Source organism: Mirounga angustirostris, unplaced genomic scaffold (assembly GCF_029215605.1).
Source record: "Mirounga angustirostris isolate CCGP_5_RB_7025 unplaced genomic scaffold, mMirAng1.0.hap1 SCAF_9, whole genome shotgun sequence".
In the NCBI taxonomy this organism is placed as follows: Eukaryota; Metazoa; Chordata; class Mammalia; order Carnivora; family Phocidae; genus Mirounga; species Mirounga angustirostris.
In genome coordinates this window covers 40,679,862-40,699,593 of record NW_026991717.1, presented here as the reverse complement: position 1 = coordinate 40,699,593, position 19,732 = coordinate 40,679,862, and the positions used below count along the sequence as shown (strand labels likewise).

At 42.4% G+C, this 19,732-nt stretch overlaps 1 protein-coding gene across 2 annotated transcripts in view; it reads right to left on the bottom strand.

Annotated features, from left to right (window-relative positions):
• CLPX (caseinolytic mitochondrial matrix peptidase chaperone subunit X) overlaps window positions 1-8,767 on the bottom strand; it is a 44,523-nt gene extending 35,756 nt beyond the window's left edge. The window contains exons 1-2 of one of the 2 annotated variants that reach the window (XM_064570299.1): window positions 8,483-8,759; window positions 7,097-7,164 (exon numbers count right to left, since the gene is read on the bottom strand). Coding sequence is in view for 1 of the 2 variants with exons in the window: in XM_045899856.2 (XP_045755812.1) it covers window positions 8,483-8,561 (79 nt within the window). In the remaining variant the exon portion in view is untranslated. Of the gene's footprint in view, window positions 1-7,096; window positions 7,165-8,482 lie in introns of both variants that reach the window. The other variant, XM_045899856.2, reaches the window with a different exon arrangement.
• Between the last annotated feature and the right edge of the window lie 10,965 nt (window positions 8,768-19,732).

The window sequence follows — 19,732 nt, the reverse complement described above, 5'->3', positions numbered from 1 at the left end:
CCTGGGTGGTTTAGTCAGTTAAGCATCTGCCTTCCGCTCCGGTCATGATCCAAGGGGCCTGGGATCGAGTCCCAAACTGGGCTCCTTGCTCAGTGGGGAGCCTGCTTCTCCCTCTGCCTGCCGCTCCCCCTGCTTATGCTCTCTCTCTCTGACAAATAAAATCTTAAAAAAAATAAACAACTTAATCCTAAAGTATCACAGTGTATATCCCATTTACAATAAAATATATCTTTCAAAATAGTGTTTATCAATTTATATCTAATGTTATTAGAAAATAAGCTGAGGGGTGCCTGGGTGGCTCAGTCGCTAAGCGTCTGCCTTCGGCTCAGGTCATGGTCCCAGGGTCTTGGGATCGAGCCCCGCGTCGGGCTCCTTGCTTGGCAGGAAGCCTGTTTCTCCCTCTCCCACTCTCCCTGCTTGTGCTCCCTCTCTTGCTCTCTCTCTGTGTCAAATAAATAAATAAAATCTTAAAAAAAAAAAAGCTGAAATTATCTTCAGGAAATTAAGAGAAATAAAAATTATGAACATGATCCTTTTAAAATCTACTTATTCTGAATAGAAAAAAAAAAATTAGTCCTTCACCTTAAATGACTTACCAAGTAACATATGAAACCAATGCAACCATAAAGTTACCAGAGAAAATACTACCTGAAAAACATGTTCATGTCATTTCAACTTCTAAATTTAAGAATTTCTTTGCTAGGGATGCCTGGGTGGCTCAGTCAGTTGTGTCTGCCTTCTGCTCAGGTCATGATCTTGGCGTCCTGCGATGGAGCCCCGTGTCGGGCTCCCTGCTTGGCGGGGAGTCTGCTTCTCCCTCTCCTTTTGCCCCTCCCCCTGCTTGTGCTCTCTCTCTAATAGATAAAATCTTAAAAAAAAAAAGAATTTCTTTGCTAGCCCTGATGCAGTTTTAACATTCTATAATCTATGGGGTTGTACAATAAGATGCCATAAATACTAACCAGTGGTTCTCAAACCTGAACATGCACCAGAATTACCTGGAGAGCTTGTTAAAATAAAGAAGACTGCAAAGAATATTCCCTGGTTCTGACTCAGAAGGTCTGAAGTGGGACCCAAGAATGTATTTCTAACAAATTGCCAGGTTATACTAATGATGTTGGTCTGGGCACCACACTTTTTTTTTTTTTTTTTTTTTTTTTAAGATTTCTTTATTTTAGAGAGAGACAAAGCCTGCGCACAAGCAGGGGAGGGGTTGAGGGAGAGGCAGGGACAGAATCTCAAGCAGACTCCCTACTGAGCGTGAAACCCCACCAGGGGTTCAATCTACAACCCTGAGATCATGACCTGAGCCAAAACACAAGAGTCGGACGCTCAACCGAGTCACCAGGCACCCTTGGGAACCACAATTTTTTTTTTTTAAAGATTTTATTTATCTGACAGAGAGAGAGAGCGCACACACGCAAGCAGGGGCAATGGCAGGCAGAGGGAGAAGCATGCTCCCCACCAAGCAAGGAGCCTGACTTGGGGCTTGATCCCAGACCGCAGCATCATGACCAAAGGCAGACACCCAACCAACTGAGCCACCCAGGCTCCCCAGGGAACCACACTTTTTTTTTTTTTTAAAGATTTTATTTATTTGACAGAGAGAGATACAGCGAGAGAGGGAACACAAGCAGGGGGAGTGGGAGAGGGAGAAGCAGGCTTCCCACCAAGCAGGGAGCCCGATGCGGGGCTCGATCCCAGGACCCTGGGACCATGACCTGAGCCGAAGGCAGACGCTTAACGACTGAGCCACCCAGGCGCCCCATGGGAACCACACTTTTTAAACCACTATACTGAACAGTTTAAATGATTAGTCACTCTTGCCAATCTTATAAAATCTTCACAGAAATCACTGTAGTCATCTAATCAGGAGTTTGAAACCTTTTTTGTGCCATGAACTCCTTTGGGAGTCTGGTGAAGCCTCTGGACGGAACCCTTCTCAAAATAATGTTTTTAAATGTAAAGAACAAAATACATAACAAAGGAAACCAATTTGAAGTAAGTTATCAAAATATTTTTTAAATATGCTTTTTGCCAACATCATACTCAATGGTGAAAAACTAAGAGCTTTTCCCCTAAGGTCAGAAAGAAGATAAGAATGTCCACTCTTATCACTTTTATTCAACATAGTACTGGAAGTCTTAGCCACAGCAAATTTGACAACATAAAGAAATAAAAGGCATTCAAATTAGTAAAGAAAAAGTAAAACTCTCACTATTTGCAGATGACATGATACTAAATACAGAAGAAAACCCTAAAGACTGCCCCAAAAAACTAGAACTGATAAGTGAATTCAGGAAAGTCACAGGATACAAAACCAATGTACAGAAATCTGTTGCATCCCTATATGCTAAAAAATGAAGCAGCAGGGGTGCCTGGGTGGCTCAGTTGGTTAAGCGTCTGCCTTCAGTTCGGGTGGTGATCCCGGGGTCCTGGGAAGGAGCCCTACTTTGGCTCCCTGCTCAGCGGGGAGCCTGCTTCTTCCTCTCCTGCTCCCCCTGCTTGTACTCTCCCCCACCCCACCTTTCAAATAAATAAATAAAATCCTTAAAAAAAAAATGAAGCAGCAGAAAGTGAAATTAAAAAAAAAATCCCATTTATAATTGCACCAAAAACAATGAAATATCTAGGAATAACTTAACCAAAGAGGTGAAAGAGCTATACTCTGAAAACTATAAAACACTGATGAAAGAAATTCAAGATGATGCAAAGAAATGGAAAAACATTCCATGCTCATGGGTTGGAAGAGTACTGTTAAAATGTCCACACTACCCAAAGCAATCCCTATCAATACACCAATAGCATTTTTCAAAGAACTAGAACAATCCTAAAATTTATATGGAACCACAAAAGACTGCGAATACCCAAAGCAATCTTAAAAAAAAAAAGAAAACTGGAGGTATCACAATTCCACACTTTAAGTTATACTACAAAGCTGCAGTCATTAAAACAGTATGCTACTGACATAAAAATAGACACACAGATCAATATAATGGAAAACCCAGAAATAAACCCACAATTAAATGGTCAATTAATCTTCAATAAAGCAGGAATGAATACACAATGGGAAAAAGACATTCTCAACAAATGGTATTGGGAAAACTGGACAGCAACACGTGAGAGAATGAAACTGGGCCACTTTCTTTCACCATATACAAAAATAAATTCAAAATGGATTAAAGACCTAAATGTGAGACCCGAAACCATAAAAATCCTTGAAGAGAGCACAAGCAATAATTTCTCTGACATCAGCCATAGCAACATTCTCTAGATATGTCTCCTGAGGCAAGGGAAATAAAAATGAACAGATACAAATCAAGACCCAAAAAATAAATAATCCACTTTAAAAAGGGGCAGAAGACATGAACAGAAATTTCTCCAAAGACATCCAGATGGCCAACAGACACATGAAAAAATGCTAAATATAAGTCATCATCAGGGAAATCAAATCAAAACTATAAGAGATCACCTCACACCTGTCAAAATGGCAAAATCAAGAAACAAGTGTTAAAAGGAAACCTCTTACACTGTTGGTGAGAATACAAACTGGTACAGGCACTGTGGAAAACAATATGCAGTTTCCTCAAAAAATTAAAAATAGAACTACTCTATGATCCAGTACCCACTACTACTGGGTATTTACCCAAAAAATACAAAGATACTAATTCAAAGGGATATATGCACCCCTATGTTTATTGGAGCATTATTTACAATAACCATACTATGGAAGCAGCCCGTGTCCAACGATAGATGAATGGATAAAGAGGCTGACCTGAGCCGAAGGCTCATGCTTAAAAGACTAAGCCACCCAGATACCCCCTTAACAGCTTTTTAAACAACTACCATGATCTCAAAGTAGTGAAAAGTATAAACAGTGCCTTGAGATATGAACAACTGTAATGTGATAAGAAAATATTTGTGATTTTGATTGGTGACAAATTCATAGATACTGCTAATACTACTGTGGGTTGTTGCCTCCATTCAAAATTGAAGGAAATGCTACATTTCAGTTAGTAATTAGTGAAAATAAAATTAACAGAACTTCTCAGGGCACCTGGGTGGCTCAGTTGTTAAGCATCTGCCTTCAGCTCAGGTCATGATCCCAGGGTCCTGGGATTGAGCCCCACATCGGGCTCCCTGCTCAGCCGGAAGTCTGCTTCTCCCTCTCCCTCTGTCTCCCCAGCTTGTGCTCTCTCTCTCTCTCTCTGAAATAAATAAAAACCTTAAAATGTAACTATAAACATGTTTCCAAAGAGGCTATTGGTTGGGGTGCCTGGGTGGCTCAGTCGGTTAAGTGTCTGCCTTTGGCTCAGGTCATGATCCCAGGGTCCTGGGATCGAGCCCCACATCAGGCTCCCTGCTCTGCGGGAAGCCTGCTTCTCCCTCTCCCACTCCCCCTGCTTGTGTTCCCTCTCTCGCTGTGTCTCTGTCAAATAAATAAAATCTTAAAAAAAAATTAACAGAACTTCTGAATTCTATCCCTTTGGACACACTGGAGGCCTATGAAACTCAGGTAAAGAACCCATAGAAAAGTCAAAAAGGGAAGTATTTCTGTAAAGTATATTTCGAAAGAATAGTTGGCAGCAACAAGAGAAGATGGTTAAAAGCTAAACCATTTACAAAACTTTTGTCATACAAATAAAGCGTTCTGAGTTTTAGAGCAGCTGTTTTTAAAAAGAAATACTAGAATAAGGTACACTGACTATAGGTCTATTAAGAACTAGGAGAGGAAAAAAGAACTAGGAGAGTAATTTATTCAACTGTTAAATATTTGACTTCCTATATTCAACCTTAAACTAAGCATTCTCTAAAAAACAAATGATTCAGCTTAAAAGATAAACTGATCTTTATAAATTTTAGAAAGAGAATGAAAAATTTTAAATTATTATCTTTTTGTACTGACAATATTTAACTGTATAATAACTAATGAAATGGCAAATCAAGTTAAATACTTGCTTAAGGGGCACCTGGGTGGCTCAGTCATTAAGCATCTGCCTTCAGCTCAGGTCATGATCCCAGGGTCCTGGGATTGAGCCCCACATCAGGCTTCCTGGTCAGCGGGAAGCCTGTTTCTCCCTCTGCCTCTCCCTCCCCCTCTGCTTGTGTTCCCTCTCTCGCTGTGTCTCTGTCAAATAAATAAATAAAATCTTTAAAATAAATAAAATAAATGCTTGCTTAACCACTTGGCCTCTAACCACTAATAAAAACTGAAAAAAAAATTCAACAAAAATAATGCCAGCAACTTAGTAGATGCTTATTGCTTTTACTAGTTTCAAAATTTCATTTCATGCCCAAGTTATTATTTCCTGAATTCTGAATAATTTTTAAAAATATATATACATTTTTAAAGATTTGAGAAAGAGAATGCACACGCACTGGGCAGAGGGAGAGAGAATCTCAAGCAGACTCCCCACTGAGTGGGGAGCCCAACTTGGGTCTTGATTTCACTATGCCAAGAAAATGAACTGAGCCAAAACCAAGAGTCAGATGCTCAACCAACTGAGTCACCGAGGCGCCCCTGAATACTTCTGAATAAAGAAAAATAACATCATCACTCCTATAATAGCTTTCCTCAAGTTTAAAAATGTTTGATGGGTTTTCACTAAGGCTAGTCTGCTGGTCTGAAAAGGAATATGCCAAGAAAATAGAAATGTTTATTAAGAAATAGTTTGCAGGGGTGCCTAGGTGGCTCATTCGGTTAAGTGGCTGCCTTTGGCTCTGGTCTTGATCTCAGGGTCCAGGGGATGGAGCCCTGCTAGGTAGTGCTCCCTGCTCAGCGGGGAGTCTGCTGCTCCCTTTCCCTCTGCCCTTCCCCCTTGCTTGTGCAGGCTCTCCCTCCCTCTCTCTCTCAAGTAAATAAAATCTTAAAAAAAAAAAAGTTTGCAATTTCAGAAATAAAGATGCTCTATCATTTATTCACTTTGCCTTATTTAATTTGTATTGTATTTAACTAACAAAAGAGAGAGACTTAAAATCTAGCTAAAAACTGTTAAGGTAGGCACATTACGCAACTAGCATGAAAATTATGGACGCCAACATGTTTGAGCATCTTACTTAACACCCTCATGAAGTGACACCCTTTCACTGGACATGGACAGAAAGTAGCCAAAGATCAAGGGAGTTACATGTGACTCCACAATTCTCACAACCAAATTCAGACCAAGTACTGTCATTCAGAATTTTGTAAATGGAATCAAGCATTCCTAAAATGTACATATTTAGCGCATTAAAAATATATAAATATCTATACATATGTACAAAAAGTATATAGAGATTGAAAAGTATCAGCAATTTGGGTAGAAAAAATATTTAGTTTCTACTTTACTACAGGTTTCATATTCAAAGAGAACAGTAGGAAAAACACATTAAATTGGAGATACACATAGCCCACCAGGAAAACAGATCCAGTATCTAGCATGACAATTTACCAAATAATTTTTCAAAATACCATTTAAAAATTTTAAAAGTCTAACATAACAAATGGAAATAGAGAACAGCACTACACTTCAAGAGAGCTCTGAAATCTCTACTTTTACGTCATTGTATAATTTCATGGTGTAAGACTATTTTGATTAAATTTTTTGTTTACCTATATTATATTGCTAAAATTCTTAACTCTATGTTTATAAGAATAAAAAATGAGCTAAAGTTCAATTCTGATTTTTCTTTCTCTTTTGCCTCTCTTCCTCTTTTCAAGAATCCTAAATAAAAATAACCTTCCTGGAGTGTTTTAAGTCCTTAAAGAAAATATCTCTATATTGCAAGACTGGTTTATACTTTGAGTCTCTACTATGGACAATAAACATTTTATGTTAATGAAGCCTTGTGAAAGTCTTAAATCAATGTGAAAACCATTTGCTGTTTCACTGTCATATAAAAATATTAAATTCTACAATGATAGGAGGTAACGTCCCATATTTTAAGCTTAATTTACAGCAGAAACAATGGTTCAGTATTTCTGAAAACTTCTGACAAACTTATAATAATAGATGATCATTATCTAAAGCCATTAAATTGTGTTGCTTCATCTAACGATAACATTCCATTTTTAAATCAGTGGTCGTTCTGAAAATAAAAAAGAATTACCACACACCTCCTATGATTCAATTTTATGGCACAACTGACTGGAACACATGAAGAACTTTGTCAAAGAATCCTTCCCTGCCCAAAGAGAACACACACACACACTTTACCAACTTCTACAAATGATACTGTTCTTTTTCTGCTTCAGTAGATTTTAAACCTGCAGATTGAGGACATGTTCACCACTCTCTCCAGCACCAAAACAGGGCCCAGTACATAGTAGATCCGCAAAAAAAGATGTCCATTAAATGAATTTAAATGTCCCGTTCAAGCGTTTTCAACTCAAATTCCTGGAATAAGGACATCTGCTTGTTCAGGTTTAACAATGTCTTGAAACTAAATTCACTCCTTTACTTTCCTGTATCACTTTACAGGTGCTTCTGCCCACATTACTTCATTTAATCTCTCTTTGTGAACTAAACTCGCAAAACACCTTTAGTAAATGGTAAGGGCATTTATAATTAACCTAAAATACAGGAAAAGGGGACTTTTTTATTTAACCAAGGATGGTAAGTTGACAAGCCAAAACAAAACGAATTTGTCTAAAAGTGATTGTAACAGGATCTAACTTGTAGTCTGATATTCATAGATTTGGGGAAGAGGAAAATGGTTTCTTTTCCGGAATCTCTTGGCTGGGATGACACCCTTTCAGGGCTCCTGATAAACAGAAAGTAAAGGTAAACAAGCGCCACCCTTAAGAAACCATCTCGGACCGTCAAGTTGGGAAAACGGGCCGACTGCTGAGACATTTAAGTACTTCAAAAACAATTTCTGCGGGAATTTCCCCAATCACCCCGGCCGCTTCCCTGCGGGCCGCGAGGTTTTCCCGGCGCCGGGACGACTGAGCCCTGCTTCTGTCCCGGCGTAAGCTGCCGCACAATGACAGTGACACGGTGGGTCTCGCGCGGCCTGCGTCCGGGACGGCCGGCTCGGCGCCCCGCGGCCCCGGGGGGCCCCCAACAGTGGCAGCCCCTCACCCGAGCCCTTCCCGGAGCCCCCGACAGGCCGAAAGGGAACCCGGCCGGGCTCCGGAGAAGCCACCGGCGGGGCGGGTGGCAGTACCCGGCGGACCTCCGAGTAGGGGACACTTTTTTAACGAAAGGAGCATTTTATGCCTCTTTCAGGGTTTCTGCTAAGTGGCCACATTCCGGCCCCAAAGTCAAGAGGCCTGAATGCTCGCGGGCGGGGGAGCACAAGGGATTTACTTCAAATTTGAGAACCAGCTGCCCCAGAGGCTGGCAGAGCCCCATCCCACGAGGAAAGAGGGGTGCCAGGCAAAACGCGGCGCGTCCCCTCACTCCCTCAGGGTGGGGCAGGCCTCTTGCCCTCCCCGGGATCCCCACCGCCGGCGATACACTCCCGGGCTCCTGGCTCAGGTGAGGGACTACTTCGTTACCTCTCTGCGCGGAGGCCAGCGAAGAGGTGATGAGCCGCGCGGCCGCCGCGCCGCAACTACAAGCGCCGCAGCCGGACATCTCCGCTGGGCCTACGCCGGGGCTTTGCCCCCTGCTGCCCTCCGGGTCTCAGCGGTGCGACTCCTAATCGCAGGGCGCGCTAACTTGGCCCCGGACCCTCCCGCCGACCCTAGGCTCAGTGCAGAGTTCACCCGCCTGGCAGCCAGGCCTTCGCGCTCTTCGTACCCGACTGCCGTCTACTCAGTAGACACTTAACCCCCCTCCGTCCCTCCCACACCTCCTCCTCCTCCTCCTCCTCTTCCCCCCCCCAACCTCCCCTCCGCCTACCGGGCCCGGGGAGCGTGCGCGCGCCTGCGTCCTAGGCCTAGGGAGGGGGCGTGAGCACGCGCTGCGTGTACATACGTGATACACCGATGAGCGGCGAGGGGAAGGGGGGCGGTAACCTGGGCGCCAATGAGCACGCTACGGCAGGCGGCCACCCCCAATTGGGACAACTACAATTCCCGACATGCAATTCTTCCGGGTTAGTCCCTTTATCCTAGCATCGGAAAGTGTGCTACAGACGCTGAGAGATGCATGTCGGGAGCTGTAGTCCCAACCGGTCGCAGTGACTCCTGGCCTTTCTCGGTTGGTACCGGGGAAGGTCAAAGTGAGACTGGTGGCTTAGTCAGCCCCAGGACTCTTCAATATCCTTTGGCTGCTGCTAGATGCTTCAGATTGAATAAGTTCCTTCCTCTGGGGATTCCACATCTTATGTACCTTATCTTCTCCTTCTCTTTAGTATTTGGTATTTTTACCTAGTACCCGGAGCTACAGCTGTTGGGTGACAGCTCTCTTGTTCTTCCAAGCTAAGTAGTGATAACTCTTCCAGCTGTAGCTAGTCCTTGGGTGCTTTATGATTCTTTGTCGTTTCCCTTAAGGGTTTCACCTGACCACACCCTGGTAAATAGTTCTCTTACCCTTTTGGACGTCTGTCTGCCTGGCTGATTCCTCTCCAGACAGTTAAAGCAGGTCGACCAGCTGCACAAGTGGAGGATGGTGACAAATGAATCAGACTCTTTTCCCATCTTGGTTGGCACCAGCCTATTTACTTTGTAAGATTTTGATCAACTCCAAAGCCCAGGGAAATTGCCAGGTGAGCTTGGATGCCTTTAGTTCTGAGCTTAGGTGAAGGGCAGGAGGTGGGGGGCAAAGAGAAGAGGGGCAAGCCAGAGTCTAGCCCAATCACACAAGTTATTTAGTCCTCATCAGTCTTGGGTCAGAGAAATGTGGCATGAGAAAGGGCATTGGCCTTGACCCAGGCCACAGGTGTTCTGTGTTTTTCTCTCTGATGGAACTGACTCCTGCTACTTCTTCAGCTTAAAGTGCAGAGAACAGATGGGAGCCTAGGTATTCCTTAGCTGCCTCTATTAATAGAATTTTGAGAGAGGAGAGATTCTAAAGTTCCCTCACTCCAGTATTATCAAACTGGGTTCCTAGAATCCCTCAGAAACCATAGCTCTGTGATGGGAGTGAGGGGATTAAAAGGGTGGACCTCCCGTGTCTGCTCCTCCATGCCACTTCTCAGTCAGTCAGAGCGGCTGTGCTTTTATCTGTTTCATTTATTGGGGTTTTGTTGGAAAATAGAATTATTTTGCTTTAAAACAGTGTTCGAAAACCATTGATTCTAGTATAAAGCTCTTTTAGTAGTGAGCTAACCAAATCACATGGACCCTAATACCCAATTTAAATTCCTTTCATCCCACCTCACCTTCTATTTCAACTACATACAATTTCCTTCTTCTTATAGAAATAAAGAAGTTGCTCCTTTAAACCCAGAGATTGCAAGCTGAATAAAAGCACAGTTAAGGTTCACCTGAAAGCTTCCTTTTCTCTGACTATTCTAGGAATTTGACTTCTCATTCAGTCAACAAATATTGAGGACCAATTACATGCCAGGCACTGAGGAAATAGCACTGAATTAAAAAAAAAAAAAAGTTTCTCTTGGGGTGCCTGGGTGGCTCAGTTGTTAAGCGTCTGCCTTTGGCTCAGGTCGTGATCCCAGGGTCCTGGGATCGAGCCCCACATCGGGCTCTCTGCTCAGCGGGGAGCCTGCTTCTCCCTCTCCCACTCCCCCTGCTTGTGTTCCCTCTCTTGCTGTCTCTCTCTGTCAAATAAATAAATAAAATCTTTAAAAAAAAAAATGTTTCTCTCATGGAGCTTCTGTTCTAGTGGGGAAAGATAAGATGGACAGTAAACAAAACAAAAATATATGCCACTGGTATGATGACAGGAATATCCTTATATTGTTGTGTAATATATCCTTATATTATTCCCAGGATGATTAAGCATTTAATTTTATTTACAGATTGATGTTTTGTGTTTAGCCTGTATTGCGAGCTGGACTTTGAGCTCTTTGAATACAGGTATTTCGTTATATACTTGGGCTGAATACACAGTAGAAAATCAGTAAGTACTTGACTAAATACTCATTTTCCAACAATGCTTTTGCTTGGCAGAAACCTGGGGTGGTGTCTTTAAAAAATCCTACATATAACCAGAGCAAATTATAATTCACAAACAGGTGTTAATAGACACAAATTCTACAAATTTATACAATGGTTAATCTAACTGATGAGTGTCCCAGAAGGAATTCCCAGGAGATGCCTGATTTGCAGAGTATAGACTTTGCCCTAGAGAGTACAAAACAAAGGGAGCCGTACACAACTCAGTTTAACTTTTTCTCAGGCATGTGAACAAGGGTCATGTGGTTTGGCATCAGACTGATGATGGTTTCATCACACAGGCAACATAAATTTGGTAGTTTCAGTGCATCATCCCACAACTATGCTCCATGGGACAGAATATACCTGGATTATTAGGATCAGCACCCAACAAACATGGATTAGGACAGTAACTTTGTGCTAGGTTCTTTAATGGTGTAAGTCTTTTTCTTTTTTTTTTAAGATTTTATTTTATTTATTTGAGAGAGAGAGTGAGCGAGAGATCACAAGAGGGGGTAGGGTCAGAGGGAGAAGCAGACTCCCTGCGGAGTAGGGAGCCCAATGTGGCACTCGATCCCAGCTCCCGGGATCATGACCTGAGCTGAAGGCAGTTGCTTAACCAACTGATCCACCCAGGCTCCCGTTTTTTGTTTGTTTGTTTGTTTTTTAAAAGATTTTATTTATTTGTCAGAGAGAGAGAGAGCACAAGCAGGGGGAGCTGCAGGCGGAGGGAGAAGCAGGCTCCCTGCTGAACAAGGAGCCTGATGTGGGACTCCATCCCAGGACTCTGAGATCATGACCTGAGCTGAAGGCAGTTGCTTAACCCGCTGAGCCACCCAGGTGTCCCTGGTGTAAGTCTTTTTTTTTTTTTTCCTGGTGTAAGCCTTATAGCGGTGTTCAAATTGGGGAACTTGTACGGTGAGGATATACCAAGACTTCCTGTTTGGTATTGGAGTGCAGAGGGTTGTCAAGTTTAAATAAAATAACATCTGTTTGGGAATGAGTTCATATGTAAAGGATCATTCTTTAGGAACCACTTGGCTGTTTGACAAAGGAGCATGTTCCATTTTACAAGCGTAGGCTCCCCGACCTGAAATTCACAGGTTGGGACGTGTTCTTGCTCCAAAGTGTGGCCTGGTAGCTAAGAGATGGAACAGAGGTTGCTGTCTGGGCAAAGAGCCAGGAGCCTTCGGAAGTACACTAAGACCTCTCACTTGGCACTGCATGGATAACCTCTGGTCAGGTTGCTCTCAGGCCATTCCTTCAAGTTCTGGATTTGGAAGCACAGAGCCATTTTAGATTCTCCCTGTGATAAAATGGATCTTCTATCAGAAGGGTGATATCATCCTATGGTCATATCTTACCAGCTTTTTGGAACAAAAAATTTCCATATCACACCTACTTTCAACTCATTTCTGACAGGTTAATAATACTTAAAAAAGAAAGTCGGGACGCCTGGGTGGCTCAGTTGGTTAAGCGGCTGCCTTCGGCTCAGGTCATGATCCCAGGGCCCTGGAATCGAGTCCCACATCGGGCTCCTTGCTCAGCAGGGAGCCTGCTTCTCCCTCTGCCTACCTCTCCCCCTGCTTGTGTTCTGTCTCTCTCTCTGACAAATAAATAAAAAATCTTAAAAAAAAAAAAAAAAAAAGAAAGTCAAGTGCAATTTTCCAGCTAAAATAGTTTCATTAGAGTAGCCGACTGCTTACCCGGAGTTACTTACTTTTTATGACTACATAGCTTGAAAGCATATAATTTCTATGTCTCCATTTTGTGTAAAACTTTTTTTTTCCCCTTTTATACTTGATTCCAGGATTGTGAACATTGTGAGTTACTAAGTGAAAAATATTTTCATAGGTTAGAGAGTCAGTGAGTCATCCAGTTTAGCACTGGATTTTTCAGATGAGGAAACAGGCCTTTAAGAAGTTGGAACTCGGGGCACCTGGGTGGCTCAGTCGTTAAGCGTCTGCCTTTGGCTCAGGTCATGATCCCAGGGTCCTGGGATCGAGCCCTGCATCGGGCTCCCTGCTCAGCCAGAAGCCTGCTTCTCCCTCTCCCACTCCCCCTGCTGTGTTCCTTCTCTCAATGTGTCTCTCTCTGTCAAATTAATAAATAAAATCTTAAAAAAATAAATAAAAAGTCAGGACTCTACAAAGGTCACATAATGAGTCTGAAACAGAGGAAAAACAGAGCCCAAGTCTCTTGATTTTAAAATCTGTGTTTCTCAGTTGTTGCTTTTTAAACCTTGGGCTCCCTTTGATAAACATCAAAGTCCCACCTTCTTCACCAGAGATTCAGGTATATCCTCTTAGAAAGCCCTGATTCTGTTGGGAATCAGTCTATCTTCTGAATAAAGACATTTCTTTTTCATGGCTGGACACCAATCCTTCAGATTAGCAGACATTGATCCTTCCAGGCATGTAAAAGGAACTCAACATTTATATTTTTAAAAATAAGGACCAAAAAGAAAAAAAAAAGGCGGGAGCTTATGTTTGTAGGTAGTGTGAGACTCAAAATAATAATAACAACATTGTATAGAATTTTACAAAGTGACTTCCCATCCACTTTCTCATCTGATTCATAGCAACACAGTGAGGTACTGTTATTATTTTCATTTTGGTCTTGGCAGCTGAAAAAATTAAGATATAGAGGGTTTCTAAGTGACTCGTCCAGGGTCACAGCAGAATCAGGACTCACACCCTAATCTCCACAACTGTTTTCATTACTTGCCTACCTTATCTGATAACATTTTAGGGGTCTGCAGAGTCTCCACGCCCTACCCAGAAATATCTCACATCAGGGACTAAAAAACTGTCATTCCATGAGGGCAGTGATCCCCCATCCCTCTTCTTAAGAATGACCTACCTGGGTGTTTGTTAAAATTTATGTAGGCCCCTCCCCTAAAGGTTTTGATGAAATAGTTTGGAGTAGGGCTCAGGAATCTATTTTTATTGCTAGACTCAGGAGATGCTAAGGCTTATTTGCAGAAATGAATAAGGTGCATTTGCCCTGTGGTGAGAGAAGCCTGTGCCTTATTTCTTAAGATCTCTTTGTTAGGCTTCCCTCCAATTGCCCCCATTTTCTCACTCAGGAGGTTGCTGCCTAGCCTTGGTATAGTAGGGAGACCAAGGGGTCTACAGGTTGGTGCTTACCATCCTCCTGGGCCTGTCTTTGGGGGCTGGTGGTGACCTCAGATAGCACAAGGCCCCCTTTATCCTTAATTAGAGGACAGTCCTCCATCCTGATGTTCAAGAAGATGGTCAGCAGATGGCACTAACTTACCACAGTTTCCCTCTTTGAATCTATGGGGGGGTGGTGATGTTGGGGGGTGGTGTTTTTAAAGCTAATCTATTTGGAACTTCTGGTGTACCAAATCTTGAAGACAGTGCTAGGAAATTTTTTTTTTAATTTAAATTTAATTAGCCAACTTATAGTACATCATTCGTTTCAGAGGTAGTGTTCAGTAATTACATCTGTTTTATATAACACACCCAGTGCTCATCACCATTTACTTTTTTTATGTTATGTTAATCACCATACATTACATCATTAGTTTTTGATGTAATGTTCCATGATTCATTGTTTGCGTGTAACACCCAGTGCTCCATTCAACATGTGCCCTCTTTAATACCCATCACCAGGCGAACCCATCCCCCCACCCCCCTCCCCTCTAGAACCCTCAGTTTTTTCCTCAGAGTCCATAGTCTCTCATGGTTCGTCTCCCCCTCCGATTTCCCCCCCTTCATTTTTCCCTTCCTGCTATTGTTCAGTATTTTCTGAAGGGCAAAGATGTCAAAGGTAGAAGGACTCGTATGTGGATTCCATCCAGCTGGGTTACTTCTGGCAAGTTAACTTTATAAGCCTGTTTTTTCAACTAAAAATTGGAGTGTTCTGACCCCCTAGGGTAAATGTAAGAAAGAAATTATTCTTTGACCCATAGCACACAGAAGGTGCTTAATAAATAATAAAGATCTTTTTACTGTGCAACGCTGTAATTTATGACTTTCCTTTATGCCTGTAAAAAAACCTTTTTTTTTAGTTGTGTTTCTTAGCCAGCTTGTTGGTGACCTCACCCACTCCATTATACCTTAGCACTGTAGGGAGCTTGCTTGATTTCAAATGAGAATCTGAAAGACAATTTAGAGAAAAACTTGGGCGGGGGCGGAAAGAAAAACTGAAAGACAGAGATGAAAGAGAGAGGATGTGGACCCTTGGTTTATAAATCCTTTTCAGTTTGCAATTAACTTGCATTAGCCATAACATTAGATAATCAAAGGGATATTTACTTCAGGAACGATTGTGACCATTTATTCCTTTCAAGCAATATTTATTTACAAACAAGCACCCACTAGGCTTTGTGTGTAAAGTAGTAAATCAGTAATTGGTAAATTAGTCAATAATGAGGAAATAAGGAGAAAAGGCTTTTGAGTCACCAAAATAGATGTTGCAAATCTGGCACATCAAAGTTCATGGACTTTGTTCACACCTAGGCCTTCAGAACCTCACTCGGAGTCTGTTTATTCATTTGTATCCCCACCCCACTAGTGAGTACATTGGAAAGGAGAGAGGCTCTTGAAACAGGCAAATTAACCACAGCTAAAGGGTTTTCTAAGAGCCCGACAAAAAAGGAGGAAACAGAAAAATGGAAGCAGGAATTCAACAAGAAGAGTATATAGTCTGAATTTATTTGGTATTGGCCAAATTTCTTATATATCATATCATCCCTGGTTGCCATTTTATTATACTACCATAAAAATTGGTGCTCATAACTGCATTCCTGATACATCAAGAAATTGAATTGTGTTATTTCTGTTTTTAAAAAGATAGAATATATACTTTCTTATAAAGATTTCTACTCAAAATAGATTAAAATGTTAAATTTTGGAGTTTAAATAGAGGTAATAAAATAGAATTTTCTGGAAAACTACTTTTGTAGAACAATTGAATTTCCTATGATACCATAAAAATGAAGCATCACCTTGTTAAATCTAAACAAATTTTCAGTCTTTTCCACTTCCTGAAAATTCGTACTGTGTGGTACATAGTAATAACAGAAACATATATATAATGGTTACTATCTCCCAGTGACTAATATATATTATTATATATGTTTGACTAATCCCCGTAACAGCTCCATAACGTAGTTTTCTCAAGTTTATAGTTCAGGAAACTGAAACATACTGAGGTTAATAACTTTCCAATATTGTACTGCTAATACGTAAAAGAACCAATATATGAACCCAGATAGTCTGGTTCTAGAGTGATGCATTTAACCACTGCATTATACTCTGCAGCACTCACTATTAGGTCCTCTTGGATGAAACACATTTTTTTTTTGAGAGAGAGAAAGAATGCAGGGGGAGGGGGGCAGAGAGAGAGGAAGAGAGAGAATCTTAAGCAGGCCCCATGCTGATGCAGAGCTTGATCTCATGACCCTGAGATCATGACCTGTGCTGAAATCAAGTTGGATGCTTAACCGACGGAGCCACCCAGGCGCCCTGAAACACATTTTTTGTTGCATTGATGGGCTTACAAAAAGTAAGAAAATTCTCTAAGAACATACATGCAAACTCTTATGTAACTGCATAGAATGAAAATTTATCATCTGAGTATTTTATTTTTCAAATTTTTATTTAAATTCTAGTTAACATATAGTGTAATATTGATTTCAGGAGTAGAATTTGGTGATTCATCACTTACATGTAACACCCAGTGCTCATCATAACAAATGCCTTCCTTAATACCCATCACCCATTTAGCCCACCCCCCACCCACCTCCCTCCATCAACCTTCAGTTTATTTTCTATCCTTAAGAGTCTTATAGTTGAGGAAACTGACATTATTTCCCTCTTTTTTTCCTCTTCCCAAATGTTCATCTCTTTTGTTTCATAAATTCCACATACCATATGAGTATTTTAAAGAATAATAAACTCAGGACTCATTATTATTATTATTTATTATTATTATTATTATTATTATTATAGTGGTAGGCAGCAAAGTAAGGTTTATCGAACGATAGCAAAGTGATGGTACAAAGCTCTCCCGAAGTCTAGGGGTTTTATGGGCTTGTTGTTGGGCTGTTTTAATCTGATTAACCCTCCCTGTGCCTGTCATCCAATCATGTTTTTGTCACATGGGAAAGGATGGAGGGCTCCTTCCAGGGTGGTGTAAAATCCTTTTAAGTGTGGTTTCCCCTTAGGGCCTTGGGGGGGGGGTCCCTGCCTGCCTGCCTGCCTTCCAACTATCCATCATTCCCCCCTCTGAAAAGGTAATCCTAACTGCTATTAGGGAAGAAGGGCGACGACTGATCAGAACTACTTCCTGCTGGTCAGGGGCGTTGGATGGGGCAGCAGTCAGGGTTCCTCTCATCTCAATCTATCAAAGGGTCCCCTGTAGATGTCTGGTTTGACCTCTATTGAGGCTCCATCTTGAACCACCATTTGGAGTTTGATGATCTTTACTCTGGAAGATATGAAGCGGGTTAGGGCATTTAGGAGGCAAGGCCCAAAGCACAATGCAAGACCGATGCAAGACCGAGTACAGCCAGGAGTCCTTTGAGAGATAGAGGAGGTTTTAGTGAACTCCCCACATACTGTGAGGAGAGGGCGAGTGAAAGGAATGCAATAAGGAATATGATTTTGATGGGATATAGGGAAAGTAACATTTAAGAAGACCTACGTGTGGGGTGCCTGGGTGGCTCAGTCGTTAAGCGTCTGCCTTCGGCTCAGGTCATGATCCCAGGGTCCTGGGATCGAGCCCCGCATCGGGCTCCCTGCTCAGCGGGAAGCCTGCTTCTCCCTCTCCCACTCCTCCTGCTTGTGTTCCCTCTCTCTCTCTGTCTCTGTCAAAAAATAAATAAAATCTTAAAAAAAAAAAAGTCATTAAAGAAGACTTACGTGTGTCTTGTCACTTCAAGACTAGTTTGAGGTCCTCTCTGGGTTCACAGAGGGATTTTAGTTCTTTGTTGTTAGGCACCATTGGGGACCAGGGTTTGATTCTGGAATGGTGGATACAGGCTTCAAATTTAGGCACTTTGATTGCTGTTGGAGTGGCTAAAATCACTGTATGCAGGCCTTCCCAGACAGACTCTAACAAGCACTGGGTAAATATCCCACTTGCTGTTGTGCTGGCCCCTGGGACTGGGTTAGGACACCCAAGGCCATTCTCTTTAAAGCTGAGGCCCTGAGGAAGGTCCTCTTGAGATTTTTAAAAGCTTTTTCTGACTCTGGATCCCACATTAATAGATGGGTACCGGCTGTCTGGGTGTCCTTGATAAACCGATAGAGGTACTGTGCTACTTCTCCATATCCTGGTATCCACGTTGCAACAGTGACAGTGTCCTGTTAAGCCCAAACAACCTTTCTGACAAGGGAAAGCTGTGGGGTCCTTAAGGAGTAGAGGAATGGGCACTGCTGTTAAGGCCCAATCCACTTCAGCCTGAGTTACCCAGACCTGGGAATTAATATCAGTCTCTATGAAGGGGAGACAACTGCTAGTCTGCCCAGGGGCTATCAATATGAGAGTATGTCTACCTAAGAGAGGTGTGGGGCTCTCTCTCAGGCATTAAGAAAGAGTGAGAGAAAATTAGATCTCCCCAGGTATATCCCAGAAGGCGAGAAAAAAATTTTGGCTATTGGATCCCCCAGTGACACCCTTACTGACAGCACTGTGGTTGGACAGTAGGCCTGGGGTAGGGAGTAGAGCAGAAAAGGTGGCTCCAGTATCAGGAAGGAAATTGATGGGTTTCCTTCTATTTCCAAAATTACCTGAGCCCCTGCGTTCCCTATGGTGAGCTGTTTTGGAGGAGCCACCACATAGACCCCGGGCCCCATCAGTCCCGATCAGGGGCTCTGGCCACCTGAGCCCTCCCAGATTGAGGTCCCCGAGGGCATTCAGATTTCCAGTGTCCTCCTCCACATGCGGGACAAGGGTTCCTGGGCTTGGTTTTTGCCAGTGGGGGCATTCGTACTTCCAGTGTCCTGGGTGGCCACAGAGGCTGGAGCCTTGGGAGGCTGAGCGGGCAACTGCATGCAAGACCACAACTAAAGCCTCAGACTTCCTCTTTAGCTTCTGTTCCTCACTCTCCTCTTGGTCCCAATTGTAAATGACCCACTGGCAGCTTGTTAGAGCTCTTCTAGGGTCCCCTTGGGGCCAACAGCCAACTTTTGCAGTTTTTTCCAAATATCTGGGGCAGATTGGGTCTTTAAGAATGATCTTGGCCTCAGGAGAGCCAGGGGAGATAGCTATGTATTTAATGAGAGAGGCTCTCAATCTTTCTAAGAAAACTGTTGGTGTTTTCTTCCTGAGTTTGGGTTAACAGTTTGCATCATGTTTACCAACCGACCCAAATATCTTTTACAAGAGACTTTGAAAGCTATCTTAACAATTACTCATGAAAACTTTGAGACAGATAAGATTACCACCATTTTTTACCAACAGACCCAAATATCCTTTATAAAAGCACAAACCTTTGTCCCGTAATCAAAGCCTTAGCACTTTATCCTGTTTGGAAAAGACCTAGATGTAATCCCATTTATCATCCAAGCAAAACTTTCTTAACAATTACCTAAGAAAACTTTGAGATAGACAAGATTAACCGCCATTTTATTGCAAGCTTATTTGACCTTCAACAAACCTAGATAGAATCATTCCTGTTTCTAAACCTCATCAGCTTGGATAGATGAGCAGACACTTTGTTTTTTTCCACTGAAGTGGAACTATGCAGTCCATAACAGGCAGGTAGGAGACAGG